This window comes from Anser anser (assembly GCF_964211835.1).
Source record: "Anser anser genome assembly, chromosome: 14".
Taxonomy (NCBI): Eukaryota; Metazoa; Chordata; class Aves; order Anseriformes; family Anatidae; genus Anser; species Anser anser.
Genome location: NC_139735.1, coordinates 1,162,356 through 1,177,997, shown reverse-complemented (window position 1 = coordinate 1,177,997; position 15,642 = coordinate 1,162,356). Strand labels below are relative to the sequence as shown.

The following is a 15,642-nucleotide window of genomic DNA, read 5'->3' as shown; positions in this document are numbered from 1 at the left end:
ACATCTCATTTCAACCGTGGGAAACCAGAGCTAGCAACGGGCAAGGAGACGGGCAGTTAACACTCTGGGGATCAATTGTCAGTGGGACAATAAAAAAAGAAAGTTAAAACAGATACTTCATTAGAAGCCCACAATTACTGGTTTTATGCATTTGGACTTGAAGAGCCATTTTCTAACACTCCACTGAATCACACCACAGAACTCTTCCTCAATCGAGACCGAACACCGTGCTTGTGCAAGGCTATGTTAAACACGGAATAGCCAAGAAAAACACACCACTAGGCGCGCGTACTGAAATCAGAACCTGTCCTCCGACTGCGAGCGGAGACACAAACAGCTACCCATTGAGAAAGCTGCCACTGTTGTGTTTACTCCAGAAAGGCAAAGTCTTTCACTTGGATATCCGTGCTATTGAATTAGCTGAAGAAAACCCTACTACAAACGCACACTCGCCGGATCCCTTAGAATGCCCTCCTCCTAGAGAGCCTCCTATAAGCAAGCCCTCCTCCAGTTCGCCGTAAGAGTTAAATTTCAGGTATGTTTAAATCTTACTGCAAATATTCTTATCTCTTTAAACGCAGTTATTAAACGAACTGCTGAGTATTTCCTACTTGGAATCTTGTTGTCCATGTAAGGTAAATGCAATACCAAGCAAAGCTAAAACTCTACTTCGGCTTAAATGTAATTCTAGAAATTTACCCAGCAACCAAGTTATTTTTGTGCTTAACATTTAAGTAACACTAGGGGGGAAAAAGAACACCACAGTGATTTATCCTCTAACCCTTGAGAATGAAGTAGCTTTTGTATACACTTAAATACTTCCCTCTATACTGCCTTGTGTATGGATCCTTCCACCACATATTCGATTTTCCCCTTAGGACACATTTTAGATTTATTTTTATTTTTTAAAGCCTGTCAGCTCCCCTCCTCATTTCCTCCCTTTCACACCCAGAGTTGAGTACCCGGTGAAAATTACTGCCGAGCAATGTAAGAACCACACATCGGTGATACTCGATCAGGCGGCCGTACACAACGAATGAGAAAGTGACGATCGACTTGGAGGGAAAAAAATAAAAAAGCCAGCTTGCGTGCAGTTGTGCTAAACATACTTGTAACATTTTAATAAAGAGAAACAAAAACTAATTACCTTGAATAGCCATTAGTGAAAGCAGGTCTGCCAGAAAGGCTGAGCGTTCCCAAAGGAGCTAAAGTCTCATCCCCTGATCCCTGGCACCTATTCCAATTTTCTGAACCGGCAGGAAGAGATGGAATGATATTAAAAATTGGTTTCTGATCCTGCTGCTGAGAGAGCGATGCAGTATTTAAATCATAGTGATACATTTGTCCCCCAGAGGTACTGACACCATGGATAGATATGGCAGAGACTTTAGTACCCAGTAGACTAGACCCAGAGAAGCTTGCCTGACAATAAATTGGGCCCATGTTTTCCTGCTTTATGCCAGGAGTACAGAGTTCAATGAAGTCTTCCTTTTCCGTTTTCACTTGAGGCATTGGCATTTTGGAACTGGGTAAAAGGTCACCACGGTCATTAATTTTAGGTTTAGTGTCAGACAAAATAGGAGGCTTGCAGTCTTCCCCCAAATTTCCTTCCAAGAGAAACGCATCGTCTGCGGATATCGGGGACAGCAAGCCACCGTCATCGAGCAACGGGTCAAGCCTCCACGGGCTCCCATTTGGCTCTTTGCCAGGCGATACTGGTGGCAATTCTAAGTCCTGGAGAATATCCAGGGTGCTTTGGTCTTCAGAGAATAATTTCAAGTTGCCACCATTAGAGCCAACCTGGCTTTGGACTGACGCTCCCGGCTCTAAGGGGACGCTGCGGCCAGCCATGCCGGGGAAATCCGGCTCCAGCGGCACCTCAGAAGATGCTGCTCCCTTTGCGTCCTCTGCCAGGCTCGAGGACTTGTTCAAGCTTGCAATGCTTTCTTCCAGGAGCCTGAAGTCCGTTTCTCCAGAAGAGATGCCAATTTGGCCCTGCTGCGAAAATCCAAGGTCATTTCCCATCACTTTTGCATCTGTTTCACCCATATACAGTCCCATGGAGAGTGACACTGCCTTGGAGAGGTCTGGCTGAGGCACATTGTTTACTAATCCTTTTGAAAAATCAGCCAGAGCAGGTTGCTGATTGGAATCTGACTGAGAAGACACAGGGAGAGGAGATGTAGATACAGGGGCTTGCACAGGAGCTCCACCCCTGAAGGGTGGATGAAAGTCCATCACAATCCCTCCTTTGGTACTGATGAGCACATTTTTCCTCGTTTTGTCTTGATCTGACGAGTTAAGCAATTCTTTGGAATCCATTACTTTCAACATTAGCTATAAAAAGATAACAAGCATTCAAAGTTAGCACACGAAGGATATTTTAATAACAGAATAAAAAAAAGTCTAAATCATTAGCCTAGTGAACCTCGTTTAACTACTTTGAGAACGAGAGCACAGCAAGTCAAGTTACAAGCGGATGTGTGCCACATCTTTCCCAAACCCACTGTTTTTGGTTTTTGTTCATAGCTGAGTGGTAACATGATTTTTTTTTTTATAAAGCTTTGCTGAGCCCGGATGAAGCAGTAAGTCTGCCTGCACACAACTCAGAATCGGACTGCAACGTAGGACAGCTTTCTGAACGCTCTCTCAAGCTCTGTTATCCATCTCAGCAAGCAAGGAAGTGCACGAACTGCTGAAGTACCCAATTCACGAATTTCAGAGGGTGACTTCCCCTGGTATTTAAACGCATCTTGAGCAGGGAAGGAGAGAAGGTATTTACCACTTCTACGAGCCGGTTTCCCCTGTCCCTGCAGGTCCCGATGCATCACTCACAGCAGGCGGGAGCAGCCTCCCTAACCCACTTCTCAAGCTCGGTATCCACCAGCCAGCCAAAATCTAACCATTTCGCTATTTTCCAGTAGCTGTACAACCTCCGCACCTCAAAACTCTGCCTAAGTTCAGCTCAAAACGCAGCTTGTGAACCTTGAAATAAAGTCAACGTGATTCTGTAAACAAATCGCACGTTTACAACTAAAAACCAACTAAAACTAAAGCAGGATTTTTATTGACTTCAGAAACTTTAAGCGCTCGTCGCTGCTCTGGGAACACATCTAACGCCGAGGACAAACCTCATCAGTTTCATCTGCCCGTGTTGACTATATTTATTTTCAGCACGGAGCACAAATATTTGGAGAACGACCGTAAATTCGGACGCAAACTGTCTATACGGCTCGCCTGTTGCCTACGGCTGCCTGCAAGGGGCCGCCGGGGCCAGCTCGGGCCCGGCCCCCAGGACCCCCCCGGGCAGGGGGGGCAGGCGGGGAGCTCACACCGCCCGAACGACGAACCCGCCGGCTCCGCGGCCCACTTTCCTCAGACTGCCGATGAAAGCCCCAGCTCTCTGTATGCCAAAGTTAAGGCTGCAATCGGCAGAGAAGTCTCCGTGCGTAAAGATTTTAAGGTGGCCCCGGCCGCAGCCGGCCCGGGGGAAACTTCCCCAGGCGAAACCCGTCCTGAGGCCCCGCGCTGCCCCCGCCAGCTCCGAGCGGGGGGCGTCTCTTACCCTCGTTTCCCGAGCCGCCAAACCTCCCGAGCCGTGCCTAGGGCAGCGGCGGGGCGCCCTGACAGCCGCCTCCGAGCCGACACCGGACCGCGGAGCGCAAAACGGGCCCGCGGCCGCCGGCCCCTCGCCGGGCAGGGCTGGGGAGCGCGGCACGGCGCGGCGCGGCCATCGGGGGGGGGGGGGGCACGGCGGGGGCCGGCCCGCAGCGCCCGCACCGGGGCCGGGGGGCTGCCGCGTGCCTGCGGGCGGGGGCAGCGAGGCGAAGCCGCTCCGGCTGACAGCTCCCCCGCCTCAGGGAAAGCGGCGGCGGCCCCCCCGGGGTGGGAGACGCGTCAGGGACGCGGGGGGGGGGGGGCAGGGGTCCGGCGAGCGGGGAACACCCGAAAACGGAGCCGCGCAACGCCTGAAGCCGCGGGACCGCAGCGAATCCCGCCTCGCGAAGTGCAGTTTTCAGAGAAATGTGTCGAGACCTGTTGAGCCGTCTCGCTGGCACACCCACTTCTGCAAAATAGGGCCAGCCCACGGCTGCCTGCGCGCCCCGCAGCGGGCTCCGCTCACCCCCCCCCCCGCGCCGCCCCCCCCCCGCGGGGCCGCGCGGCGGGCGGGGGTCGCGCAGCACCGGCCCCCCCCCCAACAAACCTCGGGGGGCTCCCACCGAGCCCCCGCCGCCGGCACCCCCCTGCCCGCCCCCGTCCCCTCGGGGGGCGCTCCCCGGGCCGCAGTCCGCGGTGCCCCCCCCCCACCTACCTCCCGCGGGACCCCCCCCCCGCCGCCCCTTACCTCGTCCAGGGGGGGGCGCTGGGGCTCCTTCAGCCGCCGACTGCCATCGCGGCCCCGCGGCCGGGGGCGGCCTGGGGGAGCCGGCGGGCGGCAGGAAGGGTGGAAGGGGCGCGGGCGGAGGAAGTAAACAGCCGCCCCTCCTGGAGCCGCGGCGGCGGGCGCCCGCTTCCCCCCCCCCCCTTCCTCCTCCCACCGGCCCGAGCCCCTGACCTAGTCCCCGCCCCTCCCTCCCTCCCTCCCTCCCTCCCTCCCTCCGCCGCGGCGCCCCCTCCGCTAATTAGCGCTAATTGCCGCCGCAGACTTCGCTCCTTCGCTGCCCGCGCCCGGCGCCCTCCGCGCCCGCCCGCCCCTTCCCTTCCTTCCCTGCCCTGCCCGCCCGTCCGCCCGCGGGCCGGGCAGCGCGGCGCTCGGCACGGCTCTGCCCCGGCCCCAGCCACAAAATGGAGGACGGCGGCGGCGGCCTCCTCCCCTCCCCCTCCTCCCGCCCGCCTCCCCGACGTGCAGCGGCACCGGAGGCGGCCGGCACATGGAGGGGCGGCGGCAGCGCCCGCTCCGCTCCGTGCCCTGCCCTGCCCGGCTCGGCTCGGCTCGGCACGACCCGGCCCGGCCCGGCCCGGCGCCCCTCGCGCCGCACCGCGGGGCAGCGCCCGCCGGGCCCAAGCGAGGGGGAACGGTGCGACCTGTTGGCTGAGGCGGGCAACTGCAGCCGCCGCTCGGGCTCCGAGGGGCCGCCCGCCCCCCCCGCCCCGTCCCGTCCCGTCCCGTCCCCCCGGCGGCCGCCCCAAGCCCCGGGCTGCCGGAGGGGCCGGCGAGGGGCAGCGGGGAGCCGCGGGGCCGCCCCGCTTCTCTCCTCCCGCACTTCCCCAACTTCCCGGCGACGGGCAGCGCCCCGGCCCGCAGCCGCCGCTCCCCCGAGGGCCGCGGGGTGAGGGCCCGAGGAGGGCTCCCCCCGGCCCGGCTCCTCCCGGCCCCGGGTCGCGCCCCCGGGCCGGGCCGGGCCGCGCTCACCTGCGCCGAGCCGGGCGGGGAGAGCGAAGCCGGGGGGGGGGGGGTCGCGGAAAGACGGCAAAAAGTCATGGGAAAGGCGCCTTCCAGGTCAAAAAACCGCTCCTGGGGGGCGGACAGGGGCTGGGGTGGAAGGCGCGAGCCCAAGTCCGTGGAGGTCGGAAGGGATGAAAGCCCGCAGAGTAGCTGAGGGGATGCCAAGGGGACAGGGCGGGGAGGAACTGTCCCGCTGCAAGCACAGATGTTTCCACCGAGCAGCGTGCCTCAGCTTCGCAAATCACGGTAGCGTTTCCCTAAGAGACTAACAGATTTTGACAGTTTTAAAGAAACAACTAGGCATTCATCAGATCTGAAGCTGGATTTAGATGCAGAGGCATCAGGAGGATGAAGCACTGGGGGTGCAACATCCACAGCGGTTCAGTCTGCTCGCTGTTGGGACAATCCTGTTTCACCAGTCAGTCATTCCTGACAGATTCCTGGACAAGAAAAGACCAGAAATTGTCACTGAGGAAGTAGTCCAGGAGTTAAAAATACCAATGAAGTAAAACAGCAAAGTAGAAAATTCTGCTGCCTTGGAGAAGTGGGGAAAGCTCAGAGGAACAGGTTGCTCTTTCAGGGCAGAACAAGTGATTTTTGGCTTTCCCTGGAACTGGTAAAAATTTAGGTGATGGAGGGGGAGGGTGGTGATTGCCCTTTTCCGTGCGTATCGATTGTTCTGATTCAGAACAATTAAATGAACTTGGGGATGATGACCAGATAATGCTTGTACGAGAAGTGTGTTGACAGACTGTTAGCATCTAGAAATAGTTAGTATTGTACCCAATAAATTGCTTTGCATAATACAGGTTACATTAATGAGATAGGTTTTTGTCTTTCCAGCTATTTAAATCCAAATTTGGCTATTCTTATACCAGGAAGGGAAAGAAAAGGCCAAATAAAAGCAATGTTTCAAAAGCACGATTATTCTGCCCTTAATTTTTAAGTAATGAGTTGGTTTTTTTTTAGTGCAACGATGACTTTTGGAAGATACTGATACATGTTACATGATATGCAAAATAAATGCACAGTGTGTTAATCTTTTAATCATTTATGTTGTACATATGAAAAATGGTTCTAAAAATCTAGATATTCCTCTTCGATACCCCTTAATCTAATGGATTTTTGAAAGACATATTTAAAATAGCATTCAAAACTGTCTTCTTGTGCTTCTTGAATGATGCAATGAATTTACAGCTAACAGGAAACACTTCTTCCTATCCAAGGGAAATAGAGAAGTCAGACTATTCACAAAGACTACAGAATCTTTGCTACCAGGTACAGGAATGTTGCGGGGGACTTCTGTATGAAACAAACGCAAGAATGTGTCCTAAAGCATGAAATCCTAACATACTTCTGCGACTATACCTAGCAAATTCACTTCAATTTATTGCTCTGTGAACATTCTACCACAGAAACTGCCTGGCATTTGGCACCCCTCCTACCCAGTGAAACTTTGCTAAACTCAAGTCTAGGGTACGTATGGAAGGACATCAGCCTGCGTAGGAGAGCTGTAACACCGCAGTATGCTAGCTTCACTCTCAACTTTCTGTAGACTCAGGGAACTTGTTTACCAAAGCTGTTTATTTCTAAGACATTTAGATGAAACATCTGTTTATAAACATGCTCAGATGCTTGATTAAAACTGTTTTTGCATGGTAATGAGTAGGACATTCCTTCTCTAATGAATAGTTCTGTATCTTAATATCATCTTTTATCCAAAAGGGCATGATTTTAGTTTGCTAAACAGAATTTATCTACCGGCATCACACAGTGACATTGTACAAGAGTGCAAAACTGTGATTAAATAGAGCATCCTACAGGCTTTTCGTGAAGGGAATGCTGCGGCAGACCAGAGTGCGATATATGCAGAAATGGAATTTGGTCAGGGTAGAATGATTTACATTCTTACTCTCATGAAGGACGATTTTTATTTGTTGGTAAGCACAGCAGCGCTCATTACAAGGTCATCGTTGGTAACACTCACAGTAAACCATATAGCTGCAGTCACGTTTGAATACAAAGTCAGGTTTGTTCGTTGGCTTCACTTGGCTACTATACACGAGAATTCTTACTTTTGCATTTGTCCCCTTTACATATCTTGTATTGAACTGAGTAGAAGAAAAACCTCAGGTATTTTCTGCTTCTAGTACATAAAGCTGGGAGGAGAACATTGCTGATCCTCGCTTCTTTCAGCTACAAGTGCTACTGCAGGAGAGCTAGCGCAAAGCCCGCGGGATCGAGGAGCAGCACTGCCCAGCCTGCTCACCTGGCCCTGGCCGAAGCGTTCTGGCCTCATGCGAGTAATGCTGTCCGACTGAACAACCTGACCATTCCTTCTCCTTTTCTTTTCCTTCAAACAGAAAAGTTCCCTCGGGTACTCCTATATCCTGAAAATAAACATACTGTAAAACCATTGTCCAGGGGTAACGTGGTACCTTGTACATAACTCAAAAATGCATTCTGCAATAACAGTCAGTTAGATAAACCCCATCCTTGTTAATACTAGTCCTCTTCTAAATATACAATTTTTGCAATATAACAGTCATTATAATATCACTGTGGCTATTTTACAAATGTTAAATAACTAAAAAAATGAAATTTGGTTAAATAACTAAAGAGTTCAAATACAGGAGGTTTTTATGTCCATCTCAGGACATGTAATAATTTTGTATGTATAAATATTCCACGTAAAAAAAATATATTTGGAAACCTGAGAGAAGAATTATTTCTAAACAAGTTTTGATTTGAGGAAGAACTAATAAATATCTGGAAAAAACAGGATCAAAAGAAGGATTGAAATGTATTTTCTGCAACTGCATTTTTCTGACAATAAAAATTTTGGCTGTAAATCAGTGTATAATTTTGAAAGAGACTGAGCAAGTAGGGCTCCAAGTCTGGTGAGCATCCAGCGTACCCAGTAGTTCTGGGGAGCCACAGGCAGAGAAGAGTGATATTGAGTTCTCAAATAATAGTTTTTAAAAATATACAAATGACTGTACATTCCTATTCCACAATATAATAATATTGCAAAGGTAATAAATTTCAACCTTAACAAATACTAAACATGGACATTAAAATATCTATTTAACTGTAACCATTATTAAATCATTAAAACATAATTATGACTCTTACAGAGATCAAGCAATTGATGGAAACCAAGAACCAACTTCAGATCCGCGTACAGCACTCCAGACCAAATGTCCGAAAGAAACATCTGAAGCACTGAAGAGAGCTGTCTTGGTTTGCCGGATGCAGATGTAAATCTGTCTGTCTGGGGGCTAGTGTGGACAGGGCAGAGAACCCTAAGACAAGGAGGTGATGCCACATGTGACTTTGAAGTGAGCTTGCAAAATGTAATCCACAGGAAGCACATAGGTGAAAAACAGGTCTGGAGTCACACAGAGAAAAAAATTAACCTACTCTAAACTCAAGGAAACAACTTTAAAATGGTCGTACACAAGGAAGTTTAAAATATGGGGAAATTTCTTCAGTTACAAACTGCTGACAAGCCCAATAGGAATGGAGCTGACACATGGGTCCCAGTTGGCAAACATATATATAGGCCACTAAGGATCTGTACTAAATCACTTTTAGTGCCAGAAACAGACTAGAAGAAGAAAAAAAGAAAGATTGAAGTTTTTCCAGATGAAGTGATGTGCTTGTGAAATACAATAGCAACAACTTTCCCTGTAACCTTCAAGAAAATAGTGTCTGAAATGGTGCTAGCAATTAATGGAGATCAAGTTCAATTGGTTGGATCTACTTTACATTGGCAGCACAGAGAAGTTTGCAGGCTAAGTGATTGATTTGCCAGTATTTCAGTTAAAGTACTGAAATGGACACAAATGATGTCTTTGATCTCTGAAGCAATCAATAAAGATAAGCTAAAGTTAAAAAAAATGCTGAAGAACAAGAGCTACAATATCAAAAACATTGCAGAATGGAAAGAATTTGGTCAAACCACGGGCATAGTAGCACTAGTGACCAAAAGTCACATTAATGAAATAAAATCGTACTATATAAATATTTGCAGAGATACCAGGAATTGGACGATGATTATTCAGAATTATACAGAATAAAGAATTTGCACTTTTGTAATAAATACAATGTTAAGTCCACAAATAAAAAAAAAACATAAATTCCTTAACCTTGCTCCAAAGCACCAAAAATAAAGGTTGCATAGCCTTTTCCTATGAAATGCTAATTCTGCATCTGTGCATCTGACAGCTCATGCAATGCCACAGTTTTATAGGAAGACCTTTTCCTCCCTTTGCAATCTGTTGTCTCTACAAAAAGGCAGTGACATGCCTAGTATCTCATGCTCTTCACAAACACAGATCCTTTGAGATCGTGGTTGTCTCATAAGGAGGTCAGTTTTGTTTCCTATCAGCTTGTAAGCAATGTTGTTTAGTCCTTGAACATACATCAAAGTCATTCAGCCAGTGACTGCAGTCTGTCAATAGCTTCCCAGCTAAGCCAGAAAGGAAAACCATGTTCCCCAGCTGCGGTTTCCACAGGCAGAGGATCACGTTTCCTTGTGAACAGGCAACGAGCAGCACCCTCATGACTGCAGATTTATTTGTCTGCATGGACTCCTGGGCCCAAACTCAATCTAAGTACGCATTTGCTATTAACTTTAGTAGGTCACAGACTGAGGCACAGAGGGTCTGTGCCATGCCCTCCTTCATCCTCCGCAGGTTAATAGCTCATTGTATTTTTTTAATTTCTATGTGTTTTTTCCTGTCTTTATTCCCTGTGCTGGTCCTTATTCTGTTCTGCTGCACTGCTATATTTTATGCTTTGATTCCCCATCAGGCCCTTCACTTCTACGCGAACCTCTGTTTTAGCTCTTCCACCGTGCCATTCGGGGATCCTTCCTTTTCACACGTATGGGTCGGTTTCATCAGGATCCCTTTATCCCCACCTTCTCTCCCGAGCACTCAGAGAACAGAATACTTCCCCCTTCCCCCTCCCAGGGCTGGACTCGGACGTGTCCTGCCCCAGACCACAGTCAGCTTCCACCCCTGCTGGCTTTAACAGAGATGTCCCGTGGCACAGGGCTCTGCCAGATGCTCAAGGCACACCTGAGCTGGTTCAGGCTGGCAAGCGTGTTAACCTGTTAACTGGGAAGAGTGAGCAGTAAAAGGCTGCATGTGCACTGCCAATTGCAGCGAAGTGGTGTTAAGTACAAACCAGCTACCAGCATTCAGTTCTGAGGTGCAGAACTTTACCCAGGAAGGTGAAGTCTGTTGGCCCTTCTTAGGCTTGTGCCTGAACAGAGAAAAATCATAAAAGTTGTCACTGGAAAGAGAAAAGCGCACAGAGTAAAACTTTGTGCATAACTGCAATGAAATTGAATTCATTGAAATGAAACACACCTCCAAGCTCATTATATCAATACGCGCTGAGGAAAACTGAAGCCTGTAGCCAACTGATAAGGCCCCGCACAGGGTTAAATCTCTTTCTGGCACAATCTGATATCAACTTGCTCTAGTTCCATCAGTAGGGCTCGGGCCTCGGTGTTTACTGAAGCCATAAGAACAATCCAAGTGCTGAATCCCCCTGCCCTGGGTCGACACTGACAAAACATCGAGAGCTGCTTTCGTCTGCAGCTGTTTTGTGTAAAAATGAAATCTCATCTGCAAGTGGAAATTAATCTGAGAAGGTTATGGTCTTACTGAGCCTTGCTGAATGCCAGGACGTGGATCCATAACAAACGGTTGCAATACTAAAATGCTGCAACCAACAGACAATAGAAACACTGTTCAGAAATTGGGGGAGAATTAATTGGGTTAATTGAGGAGGAGGGCACTTTGAGACAGGCATTAGGGGTGAAGTCATATGTAAGCGCGCACAAATAACTTTGTTGTTTTTAAGTTTTGCCGAAACATCTGGCAACAACATGCAAGGAAGAGGAAACTTTTGTTTTATGCATCAAGACCTCTCTATGAAGAAAAGAAAACTTTAGCTAATTACAGGATGCCTGCAAGAAAAGAACCACCTCTGATTTCCACCAATATTTTTTCCTGCAACACAATGCCTGGTAAAAATCAGCAGCAAGTGACAGAGATTCCAGTGCAGCCCGGGACATGTGGTGATAGCACTGCCCCTCATCCAAGGCACACGAAGGTGGCGTGGGCTCGTCGTGCCATGGAGGCCCGGACACTGCTTGGAACAGCACAGAGCGGAGCCTGGGCACGGAAATTTGCACACTCATTGCGTGCTTGTAGTCCCACAGGGCAAAAATACTAACAAAAGGGCAGCAGGCATGCAGGGATGGGAACGTTGCCTTGCTACTCCCTGAGCGCAGGAGGCGATCAGTGCCGTACTCTGCAGTGCTGGTGCACGTGTAGTGCCTCGCGCAGGACAGAAACCGGAGTGGGGTGGGAGCTCCCTGTGCCGCTGTGCAGTCCTCCTGGCTCAGCTGTGGCTTTGTCCATTTAGGAACTACCTAGAGAGGCAGATCTTACTGCGGGATGGAGGCCTGCCCTTGCTCACTGGTCTGGTGAGAAGTCCGTGAATCGCCATGTACGAAGAGTTAGTCAAGTGCAAATGATAAAGAAAATAGAATTTGATTTTCCGTTTATGTGCTCCTGTTGGGGACTGGAACGCTGTCATAGTAATGGTGCCACAAAGGGGCAAATTAACAAACGCTTCCAAAGCAGCCATGGTACTAACATGCTGAGAGCCTGAGCGAATATGGGAGTGCGTTACCGTGTAATTTCGACACGACAGACACATTGCAGGAGCACAGAACACAGCAGATGATACTTCTTTTGTTTTGTTTTAAAGCAAGTCATACCTTCCCATGTTAGTAATTACAAATCCTGTTCTATAAATCTGGGGCTTGTTAGCAGTAAAACAGAATTATATACAACTGGGTTTACTACAAAAACAAATTCAGGATTCCAGACTGCGAGTTTTAAGCTCAGACTCATAAGTAAAAAATGTAAGTAAAGGTATAAGCAAAAGAGAAGTGTTACCACTAAAAATGTTTTATGAAATGTCAGATACCTCTTAAAACATCTGTCTTTACTGCAAGAGATATGACACCTCCTTAAACTGAAAACATAATTCTGATTTCTGCCACATTTAGTACCGCAGATGGGTACAAATTTAGAGTCTGATCCAAGCCCAGGAGTCAATGGGGAGGAATCTGTGAATTGCAGTGCATGCTACATATGAAGAAAAATTTTAAACCTTTTCTTAAATATCACACACCTGACATGGAGGAATTCATAGGAATTAAGTAAAGAGATGGAAAGAGATGGGACATGAAAATTATTTTTTTTCTTCAAAGAAGAAAACAGACAGTATGAATGAATTTGGTGCACAGTCTTGATCTTTTAATTACTTTTAGAAAAAGTGTTCATAGATGTCTGTCCTTATACTTCACATTCCATCTTACTTATACCCTGTTTTGTTTTATTTGTTTGTTTGTTTGTTACAGTATTTGCATGAGTATAACTTTTAAAGGACTTCAGTTTTAAACAGGTTTCTTCTGTGATGTTAGCTGGGAGAGTAATAAAAAAGCTAAGGTTATTTGCTCAGTAAGATTATGCTTGGCATCAGTCTGACATCACAGCAAGCGGTGCCAAAATTGCAGTTCCAGAAATAATGATAAATTAAAATAATTTAATTTTATATTGAGAGGTAAAATAAGTTTAAGGACAACCTAAATGTTATGGTAGTACAACACCCTTTAACACACGTGTTTATTTTGTCGCGTGTTTCTACATCACCAGGAGCTCCGAGCCCCTGGCTCGTATGTGGATCCCAAACCCTTCAAGAAAACAGACAACTCTATCACAAACAGATTCACATGAAATACTCTAAGGATTAGTGCCTCTCCTGCTTTTTATTCAGCAGTAGCCCGAAGCCAGCCACCTCCAGCCCCTCTGCCTCCCCAGGCAGGTGACGGCGGCGGAGGCTGGGTGTCGGGGCACAAACCCCTCAGCTCGCTGCCAGTTACACACCTCTGCTTCGGTTCGCTCTGGGCATCCGGCTTGTCACTTCAGGAGTTATCAAGGGATATGGAAGCGCTGCCACGCTTGCAGGCACGCTCTCACCTATCCCACTCTGCGGGCGTTACCTCAGCAGCACGGCAGGGAGCTCACGCAGGGTATCGGACGCGACCAGGGCCGTGCACAGGAATGCAGTGCCTGGACCTGGGGTGGGAGCGGGCAGGCCCCGGGCAGCTGGGCCGAGCCCCCCAGGATACCAGGTGCCAGCATGGCCTGGGCAGCTGGGCCGAGACCCCCTGGATACCAGGTGCCAGCATGGCCCGGGCAGCTGGGCCGAGCCCCCCAGGATACCAGGTGCCAGCATGGCCTGGGCAGCTGGGCCGAGACCCCCTGGATACCAGGTGCCAGCATGGCCTGGGCAGCTGGGCCGAGCCCCCCTGGATACCAGGTGCCAGCATGGCCCGGGCAGCTGGGCCCAGGCCACCAGGAGCCAGCACGGCCGGTGGGCTGGGGCCCTGGGCAGCGCGGGGCACAGCCTCGGGCCGCGGGGCTGGGGTAGCCACACTGTCGGGTTTCTGCTCCTTCGAGGTCTCTTTCTAAAACTGGCGATACTTTGGTATCTGTTGCGTGTTGCATCACAGCTTAATTACATGCTGGGTAAAACAAACGGTTTCTTTTGTTTCTTTTAGGCTGCAGTTTAATGCCACTGACTCTGGTACCATTAGAAAGAGCAGATAATTGTTGCCTATCCGCCTGACAGATCTCAGTTCTCTTATCTTGTAGGCCTCCCACTGCCACCCCTCCTCTCATCTGAGGTTTCCCTTCTTTCCAGACTCTCAGCAGCTGTTTTTGTGCTTTAATTATAATTCTTGACCTTTTCTATTCCTTCCTTAGCTTTAACGTACACTTTCCAAGATGGGCAGCCAGAATTGCGTTCACCATACAAGATACAGTAATGCAGGAATGCTCTCTGGCTTGTTTTCTCCTTCCCTCACAGTTCCTAACTCGCTGGTAGCCTGTTCCTGACAGCCAGCATCGAGCTTGTGTTTCTGCAGAACTATGTATCTCCAATAGCTCTTTTTTCCTGGGAGCCAATGCCTCATTTACAGCTTGTTGCACACATCCATATACATTTCTTACTTCATTTTGTGCTTCCTTATGTGTATTACTTACAATTTACTGGCAGTAAGTTCAGCCGGCTATTCTTATCATCTAGTCACTGTGGTGAGACACTCCTGCAGCTCTTTTCAGATAGATTTCGCTTTTGCAACTTTGAATAATTTATCATCGCCAGCCAACTTTGTCACCTCCTGCCACCTCCTCCTCTTTTCCAAGCCATTTATGAATACCTTGAATGGCACGGGTCCTGTACAGATCCCTGTGGGACTCCACTAATAATCTCCTTTCGCTTTGAAATAATCTATTTCTGCCTACCTTTTTCTTCTGTACTTTAAGCACTTTTTGACCCTTTAGAGAATCTTCTAATTTTCCCTTGATAGCTCAATTTATCTGACACGAATGCTGTACTGAAGTAGCAAGAAGTAGGGAGTAGAGGAATGGATCTGACCTTTTATTAAAAAAAAGGCAGCAAATGAAACCCATAGGCCCAGTTCTGCTGGATGGAATACCTACCTGGGTGAAGCTGGAGTAACTTCAGGAAATGACCAGAGCCATGCTGAGAGGAGCAAGAGCCTGACATCCCTGCACACAAACGACAGCAATTCTCAGCTGACTACACAGCTTGAACAGGAGGGTTTGGCCAAACAGGCTCTCTTGCAAGATTAAAACTCCCAAATTTGCAAACTTCTATGCAGGAGTGTGTTAGTGAAAGAATTTGGGTTAGAAACACAGCTGTAGAATTTGACTCCCCTGGTCATTGCAAAACATTCTAGAAAATGTATCTCCTTTGGAAAAAAAAAAAAAAATTTCTCTGTTTTTCAGGTATTGTGTGAAACTACTCATTAGTGTGCAGGTAATAGCCAGACACACCCCTTCTGTCACAACAGAAGAGCTTATGTGATGGTAAAAGTTCTGCAAATGTGGTGATTTATGAGGCTTACCACAGACGAGGAGAAGCTGGCGCTTATTACTAGCTATGAATTATTATAAACATTTCTGGCAGCGAGCTGGTGAGCGTGCCTATGCTTCCTACGCACTCCAGGCAGAGCCGGTGCAGCTCCCAGCCCACTTGCAGGCACAGCCCAGCACCGCCGGGTCTGCACGCCCTTCATTTCGGGGAGCTGCGGCGCACTGGGTGCTTTGAACGATCACACAGAGAGCCGCCTCCAC

General features: G+C 48.8%; 1 protein-coding gene across 3 annotated transcripts in view; it reads right to left on the bottom strand.

The window, feature by feature from the left end:
• Window positions 1-4,535, bottom strand: part of NR3C1 (nuclear receptor subfamily 3 group C member 1) — a 66,326-nt gene extending 61,791 nt beyond the window's left edge. Inside the window, exons 1-3 of one of the 3 annotated variants that reach the window (XM_083798698.1) lie at window positions 4,346-4,535; window positions 2,783-2,985; window positions 1,148-2,337 (exon numbers count right to left, since the gene is read on the bottom strand). In XM_083798698.1, coding sequence (XP_083654824.1) covers window positions 1,148-2,334 — 1,187 coding nt within the window. In that variant the 5' untranslated portion in view covers window positions 2,335-2,337; window positions 2,783-2,985; window positions 4,346-4,535. Of the gene's footprint in view, window positions 1-1,147; window positions 2,338-2,782; window positions 2,986-3,565; window positions 3,699-4,345 lie in introns of those variants that run through there. The other 2 variants (XM_083798697.1, XM_083798699.1) reach the window with 2 other exon arrangements.
• Between the last annotated feature and the right edge of the window lie 11,107 nt (window positions 4,536-15,642).